The following is an 8697-nucleotide window of genomic DNA, read 5'->3' as shown; positions in this document are numbered from 1 at the left end:
GGGTAGGCGTGGCGTGCGGCAGCGCACTTCTGTACCCCTAGCTCCTGGGTCTCTAGGCTTCGTCCCGCGCCCAGGCGTGTGACTACACGCGCGGGTTCCGGAAGTGGGCTCGTGCCCTGCGGTTTCTGCTCCAGCGTGGCGACCGTCGCCACGGTGGCGGCCACTGCATCTCGTCCCACTTCCACGGCATCACCGGGCCCTGAGCCCATGACGGGCCAGGGCCAGTCGGCGTCCGGGTCGTCGGCGTGGAGCACAGTATTCCGCCACGTCCGGTACGAGAATCTGGTGGCGGGCGTTACCGGCGGGGTCCTTTCCAACCTCGCGCTGCACCCGCTGGATCTCGTGAAGATCCGCTTCGCCGGTAAGAAACCGCTCAGACCCTGGGCTTCTCCTTGCTGTCACCCCGAACTGAGTGATAAAAGACGCAGTCGGAGGCATTGGCCTCTCCTGCCTCTTCCACAAGGCAGGTGAGGCGAGCGTTGAAGAAGATGCTGTTTGTCCGGGCTCGCCTGGGGCCAGATTTGAGGGAGGGGAGTTTGGTAAAGTGATCTGGCAAACGTCGTCCCCTTTCCCTAATACTGAGGAATGAGGAATATGGATATAAAAGTATGAGAAAAGTTCTCATTGGTATAGAACGTGGGACTCAAAGCCTGATTTATAAAATAAGAAAGGGTTTATCACATTTTAGGGCTTAACCCTCACAGGTGTAAATAATTCACCCTTGGAGGTACAGGTTTCTCCCGCTTTTCGAAAATTCGCTTTACAGCATCAAGCCGCCATAACTTTGAACTGTGTCTGTGAGCATCTGTGCTTTATCTGGATTTATGTTGTGCATCCATTAGCAAGGTGTGTGTTACGGTAATTGCTTCTTCGCTTTATGCAGTTTTGGCTTATTAAAGCTTTCATGCTTTACTTTCGCATAGCCAGGGAAACCTGTACTTTGAAAGCTAAGGATAGTCACGTGTTTGGCCGCAGGGCTGAGAGGGAAAATGCAAGTGCTTGGAGTAGGGAGTAATCCTTAGCAGAGGGTTAGGAATGAGGTTGGGATAGAATTCTCTTGAAAGTTTGGTTTTGGTGTTTACGGTGTCCTGTGAAGGAATGTCCTGTGAAGGAATAACTAGCTAGAATTCAAATAGTATTCTTTATTTGGCTTTATTGAATTAATTTCATTGAGTTAAGTGAATTAAGTATATTGCAATTAACAAAGTACTTTAACAGATAAACTCAACGTTAAATTCTGGAAAAGATAGCTTCAAAGAAGATCTTTGATAACTTTATTTGGAAAGTATTTTCTGTCATTTCTGTTCTCTTATTACTATTACTAAAAGTGGGGTCCGGCTGCTCGCCATTCAAAAGCCAATAAAGAGGCAAAGTTGGTGGAAGGGAAAGTTTGCTTTATTTCAGAGGCAGGCATCTGGGGGCGGGAGGGCCGCTCGTGTCCAAAGACTGATTCCCACACCCCCTTCCCGGACAGTCAGTCGGTAAGACCTTTTATAGGCGGAGGGAGGGGGCTACATGTAGAAACAACACAAGCAGCTCTGACAGTCATCTTGAAATTGGTCGTGCAGCATAATCTTTATTGTTTTAAGTACAGCTAGTCTTCAGTTCCAGGGTCGGTTTGTTCCCATTTCTTTGAGGCCAGTTCTTGGAATTGTGGCAGCTTATGTCATGGCTAATCTAGTCATCATGTAGTTAACTTCTTCCACCTGGCGAGCATTTCAGTATCTACAAAACAGCTCAAAGTATATGGCTCAGAATATTATCTACAGCCCTTGAAGAGGAACTAAAGGTCCTTGACTTTGCTGAATGAGTAAATTATTATTATTTGGTCCTGTTTGACCGTTTTCCTTTGCTTCCATATTTTCTCAGTTCTCTAATTAAACTTACTCTTTTTTTTGTTTGTTTGTTTGTTTGTTTGTTTGTTTTCCGGTATGCGGGCCTCTCACTGTTGTGGCCTCTCCCGTTGTGGAGCACAGGCTCCAGACGCGCAGGCTCAGCGGCCGTGGCTCATGGGCCCAGCTGTTCCGTGGCATGTGGGATCTTCCCGGACCGGGGCACGAACCCGTGTCCCCTGCATCGGCAGGCGGACTCTCAACCACTGCACCACCAGGGAAGCCCTAAACTTATTCACTGACCAAAGTTTTTCTACAGGCAAAAGGCAGGCGGAGGATGTGGGGGGGAAAGGACCATAGGGTCCTGCTCTATTTCATTACTACAAGTTAATTTCTACCATGAGAATTAGATCAGAAGTCGATTATCTTAAAGAGTTAGGTAATTGTATTCTGTTCACCTGGTGTATATTGGTCTTTTAACATTTGTAGACTGCTGTATGGGATACAGAAGCACCTAAAGTTCTTGCCCTCAGAAAACTTAAATTCTAATGGTAGGTTTGAGACTTAGTCAAATAAAAAGTAATTGTAGACAACATAAAATTAAGGACAAAATGGAATAAATCCAAATACGAAAACATGAGTAGAGATAGACTGTTAAGAAAAGTGTAGGGCTTCCCTGGTGGCGCAGTGGTTGAGAGTCTGCCTGCCGATGCAGGGGACGCGCGTTCATGCCTGGTCTGGGAAGATCCCACATGCCGCGGAGCAGCTGGTCCCGTGAGCCATGGCCGTTGAGTCTGTGCGTCCGGAGCCTGTGCTCCGCAACGGGAGAGGCCACAACAGTAAGAGGCCCGCGTACCGCAAAAAAAAAAAAAAAAAAAAAAAAAAGAAAAGTGTAGATTGGTGATGACCACGGATATATATGTGTATCTGTAAATGTTCCATTAGATCCTTTTTTTTAATTATAAATTTATTTATTTATTTATTTTTGGGTGTGTTGGGTCTTCGTTTCTGTGCGAGGGCTTTCTCTACTTGCGGCGAGCGGGGGCCCCTCTTAATTGCGGTGCGCGGGCCTCTCACTGTCGCAGCCTCTTTTGTTGTGGAGCACAGGTTCAGTAGTTGTGGCTCACGGGCCTAGTTGCTCCGCGGCATGTGGGATCTTCCCAGACCAGGGCTCGAATCCGTGTCCCCTGCATTGGCAGGCAGATTCTCAACCACTGTGCCACCAGGGAAGCCCTCCATTAGATCTTGAGGTTCCCCAGAGAAGGACTAAAATTTTTGACAGCTGGAGAGGAGGCAAGAAGCCATTGAAAATCAGTGGAAATTATGGAGTGTTCTCCCTAGAAGAAAACCCACAGAGGCATATAATTTCCATAGTTTACCATGCACACACAAATAATAATTATGACAACAGGGAACATTCATTGAGCATTTACTTGCAGCAAGAGCAATGAACTAAGAACCTTACTTGCATTATATCATTTACTACTCTGAACAACCCTGTGAATTTATTATCCCTGTTATACAGGTGAGAATAATCGAAGCTGACTAACTTGCCCAAGTCACAAGTTTGTAAAGATAGATCTGAATTTGAATCCAGGCAGGCTAACTCAAGTACCCTCTGGCACTTAACGACTTACCCCAGTACCTCTAGGAATTCCTGGTATACTGTGGCTTGAACATGAAGGCAGGAATTCTGGACTTGGGTGCAGGTGCAGGCCTATATGACTTGGTATTTCTCTTCTGCAGCATTTTATGTAAGAGCAGAAGAGGTGATGGTTGAGGTGATCATTGAGGAATAGTGTGGTTGGCCTGATGAGTTTAAGACAGTGCTGTGAAGCAAACTGTGCCTGAGAAAAGGGAATTCTTGGTACCTGAGAATATTGGTAGTCTTGGTGAAATGGTGAGAGTATTAGGAGGCCAGTAGGGCTGACGTGATTGAGATAGGATTGGGGGACAAAATTAAAGATCTAGGAGTTGAAGCAGAACTTTGTAATAACAAGCCCATAGTGTGGCTGTGAAATGGTGATAAGAAAGAAGAAAACTTAGGAAGATGAATAACTGAAATCAAAATAGTTGCCTGGCCACCAGCATTAGTACTAGAGTTTTTATGCTTTCATAAAATTAAGCCCTTATAATAAAATTATAATACCTAGTGATGGGGGTGTTAGTCTTGACCATTAAACCAAACCTGCAATATTTCAATGAGTTCAGGTACAGATTGGAACTCAGAGGTGTCCAGAGTAGTCAAAGGATTAGAAATCATTTCATACGAGAAATGACTGGAGGAACTAGTTTAACTTAGGGGGTGGGAGGGACTTAAGGTATAAGAACTGCCATGTGAGAAAGGGAGCTGCCTTATTGAAGGTGATCTGAAGGTCAGACAGAGGTTGGGTGGAAATTACAGGGAAGCAGATTTTGGCCTGGCAAAGTGCTGGTGCTCAGAAGTGAAACTGGCAATGATGGGCAGTGGTTCAGCAGTTGGATGACAGAGGTTAGAAAATATTATTGTGTTGGGTGGAAAGGTCACTTGAGGTGATTATTGAGGCCCCTTATAACTTCAAGACTTAAAGTGTTCAAGATGACACTTTAAGTCATCAAGATTGATGAGAGGGAGCCCCAACAAAGAATGTGAGTGAGGTATAAAAGTAGTAATTTTCTAAAATAACCTGAAATCCTAATCTGTAGGTTAATCAAGGAACCAAAATGTAGAGCCCATAACAAGAATAGCATACAGTCAAGTTTTGTATGTATGTGGTATTGGAAGACCCAGTAGCATAAATAAAGTAATACTTACCGAATGTTTGCTATGTGCCAGGCATGCTTTTAGGAGCTTTATATGTATTAACTCACTTAATTCTCTGTAACTTTTAAAGTTAGGTTCTGTTATTTTTACCATTTTGTGGATGAGAAAACTCAGGCACAGAGTAATCTAGTAACTTACTCAGGGTCACACAGTAAGTGTTGGAATTGGGGTTCAAACCCAGGAAGTCTGATTTCATAGTATATGCTGTTAGACTGAAACCATCAGTGGGTAGTTTGGTATAACTAAGCATATGCTGTTAGACTGAAACCATAAGTGGGTAGTTTGGTATAACTAAAGGGTAAAATGCTAAAGGTTGAAATGAAAATTATTCCAGAAAGTTAAGCTTCTGGATTGACACATCTTTTATGCCATGTAAAAATGGAAGCCAGGTCTGGATGTTAGGAATGAAATCAGGACTAGAGATGTGGAAACCATAGCGCAGGGATAGAAATTGAAGCTACTTAAAGATTGAGAGACTACCCCTGTTGAGTGGAAAGACTGCCTAAAAAAATCAGCATTTAAAGGATGGGCAGAAGAGAAGGAGGCTGCAAAGGAAATTTAGTGGCCAAAGAAGTAAGAGGAAAATCAGGAGAGAGTGAAACTAGCCCAAAGAAGTGTGTTTTAGGAGGTAAACGATGTCAGGTGCTGCTCAAGGGTTAAATAGAGAGGAATCCCAAAGTGCACTTGGAGGTCTTTAACCTGCAGTAGCAGGTGGAGGCCCAAACCAGCTTGCAGTGGATTGAGAAACAATGGAGGTGAGAAAGTCCATGCTGAGATTGTAGTTATCTCTTCCAGAAGCTTAACTGACATGGAGGCACTGGGATCTGAGAGGAGACACTCAGGAGATACTTTAGTGTTTACATTTTGATGGGAAAAAACTAAAAGTGAGAAAGAGATTGGAGATGGAGACAGGAAGCTAATGAGTGAGAATTCTAAGGGGTTCTAAGCAGAATCTAGAGCAGTCTCTTTTAAACTTTTTGGCCACAGCCCTCAGTAGGAAATAAATTTTATCTTTGCTATCTGGTGCGAGCACACATGTACACATATTACTGAAACAAGTTTCTTACGGTAATAGTTATCCTTACTACTTGTGATGTCATTTATATTGTCTTCTATTCCAGTCTGTTGTTGGTGCGGGTTTTTTGTTGTTTTGGTTTGGGGTTTTGTTTTGTTTTAATGATCTCCTCAATCAATTTCTTGACCCATCTGCAGGTTTCAAAATGCTGACATAGAGTACAGGTGGAGGGGATTGGTTTTACCAACTCTTCAGCGTAACAGAGGAAAGGAGGGGTAAAACTAATACCCAACAAATGAAACAGGTTGTAATAGGGTAGTAAAAATTAGTGTCCCCTATCTTGCCTCCCTCCTGCACAGCAAACTTTTATCTTCCAATTGTGTCTGTTGACATCTTTTAGTACTATTGTAGGCCATTGTAACAGTTACGCAGGAGGTATTTAGATGCACCTACTAAATCTTCGGTGGCAAGTGTTTTTAAGACAATTATGAGGCCATTTAGGCCAAAAGTATTCACTGTACAGTAAGTCCCATACATACAAACCTTCAAGTCGTGAACTTTCAAAGATGCGAATGTGTGTTCGATGTCCAATCATGTAAGTTCACGTGTCTGGCATACATCGTCACGTGCGTGCACCCTCTACAAGTGGTTGTGCTTTTGTGTACTTTACAGTGCTGTGTAGAGTACAGTAGTATAGTATCTTTATTTCAAGCCCATGATGTCCGGAAGCAGGTGTAAAAGCAGTGGTGATGTAGCTGGTACTGCTAAGAAGCGCCAAGTAATAACGATGGAAACAGAAGTGAATAATTGAGAGAGTGGAGCGAGGCAAAAAGATGGTAGACGTCGCTCGTTCTTATAACATGAACTGTTCAACCATTGGCATGATTCTAAAGAACAAGGGCAAGATCACGGAATTTGTGAAGTCTGCTGTGCCGATGATGTTGACAATAATATCAAAGAAGCGTGGAAAAGTGATGGAGGAGATGGAGAAACTTCTCGGTGTGTAGATGCAGGATCAGCATCAGCGTCGAGTCCCGCTCAGCTTAATGCTGATTCAAGAGAAAATTAAAAGCCTTTATGAAGACTTGAAGAAGAAACAGCAGAGAATCAGAGGGCTCATCTTTTAACGCCAACCATGGCTGGTTTCATCGGTTCAAGGCTAGAGCTAACCTCACAACGTAAAAGTAAGTGGTGAGGCAGCGAGTGCAGATACGGTAGCTCCCTGGGAATTTCATGAAACGCTTTGAGAAATTATTGAAGGCATGTGTTTACCTGAGCAGGTTTTTAATGTGGATGAGACAGGACTGTACTGGAAGAGGATGCCAGACTGACATTACAACAGTAAGGAGGAAAAGTTGATGCCAGGCTATAAGGCACCAAAGGATAGGATGACTCTGTCTGGTGGCAATGCTTCCGGTGATGTGAAGCTGAAGCCTCTCTTAGTTTATCATTCAGAGAACCCAAGACCCTTAAAAACATAGCCAAGGGCTTCTCTTGTATGGAAGAATAACCCCAAAGCCTGGGTTACACGGGCCATTTTCCAGGACTGGTTTTTCCACCACTTTATCCCAGAGGTAGAGAAATACTGCGTGGAGAAGGATCTCCCATTCAACATTCTTTTGCTGCTTGACAGTGCTCCGGGCCACCCTCCATTCATGGACAACTTTCATCCCAAAGTCAAAGTATCTGCCATCTGCCACCAAATAGTACATCACTTATCCAACCTATGGACCAGGGAGTTATAGTGACTTTCAAAAAATATTTTTTACATCACACTTTTCGTTAGGCAGTAAAGGCGAGTGATGAATCGGGAAGAACCTTGCAACAATTTTGGAGGGACTATAACATCTACAAGGCCATAAAAAACATTGACTTTTCTTGGCATGAGGTTACGGCTGTCACCATGAATGGGGTTTGGAAGAACCTTTGCCTGCAGTTTGTTGATGATTTTCATGGGTTTGAGAAGGTGGATGGAGTCCAAAGAGCAACGTAATGACTCTCAGCGAAAAGCTGGAGCTAGGTCTGCAAGAGGACGACTTCACTGAACTCCTTGCTGTGTAAAACGAGGAGCTTACTAATAAAGACCTGATGGAATTGGAGGCCCAGAGAAAGGATGAAGAGACAAGAGGAAGAAAGAGTAACTGAAGAACCAAAGAGATTCACGATGCAGGAAATGGCAAGGGGATTTTCTTTTCTTTATTTGGGGAGGCACTGTTTGTTTTTGAGGCACAGGACCTGAATGTAGAACAGTACACGAAGGTTGCAGCAGGCATTCAGAATGCAGTGCAGTGCTACCGTGTCATCTATGACAAGGGAAAAAGAGCTACTACCCAGACATCACTGGATCATTTTTTCAAGAGGGTAGATAGAATTGAATCCAGCAAGGAACCAGAACCTGTGCCATCAGCGTCAGGCGTGAGTGAGATTGCAGCCTGCCCTCCGTCTCCTATTGCTGAGGATCCTTCAGCTCTACCATCTCCCACCTCCTCTCCCTCCTTCAGTCAGTAAGTCTTCTTGCCTGTTCACGCGATGCCAGCCCCTGTAGGCCAGCTATTGTACTGTACTACTGTACTTTTCAAGGTACTGTAAGATTAAAAATGTTTTCTTTATTTTTTGTTTGTTTTTTACGTATCATTTGTGTGAAAAGTATTATAAACCTATTACAGTACAGTACTGTATAGCCAATTGTGTTAGTTGGGTACCTAGGCTAACTGTGTTGGACTTATGAACAAATTGGACTTACAAATGCGCTCTCAGAATGGACCTTGTTCGTATGTAGGGGATTTACTGTATTTTATTTACATAGCAATTTTAATTCTACATTAGAGAGGCCCTAATTCAGATCCTCTTCATCTTAGTAACTTTGCAGTGGCCTCTTGTTTTCTTGCTTCCAGGTTTTCCACCTTCAAATTCATTCCCCCCAGGGTGCCAGGGTCTCCTTTCTAAACACATATTTGGTTATCTTAGGCACACTTGAACCCAAGTTTGAGAAATATGGGACTTTGAGATCATAGGCAGACTCTCTTTTGTGATTTTCAAGAACCTTT

General features: G+C 43.7%; 1 protein-coding gene across 1 annotated transcript in view; it reads left to right on the top strand.

Annotated features, from left to right (window-relative positions):
- Positions 1 to 11: 11 nt before the first annotated feature.
- The window catches only part of SLC25A32 (solute carrier family 25 member 32), a 49242-nt gene continuing 40556 nt past the window's right edge, over positions 12 to 8697 (top strand). Inside the window, exon 1 of the mRNA XM_059995024.1 lies at positions 12 to 361. Within this exon, the coding sequence (XP_059851007.1) occupies positions 208 to 361 (154 nt within the window). The 5' untranslated portion in view covers positions 12 to 207. The remainder of the gene's footprint in view (positions 362 to 8697) is intronic.

This window comes from Delphinus delphis, chromosome 17 (genome assembly GCF_949987515.2).
Source record: "Delphinus delphis chromosome 17, mDelDel1.2, whole genome shotgun sequence".
NCBI classification, from domain to species: domain Eukaryota; kingdom Metazoa; phylum Chordata; class Mammalia; order Artiodactyla; family Delphinidae; genus Delphinus; species Delphinus delphis.
The sequence above is the reverse complement of the archived record's forward strand: the minus strand, read 5'-3'. Positions and strand labels throughout refer to the sequence as shown.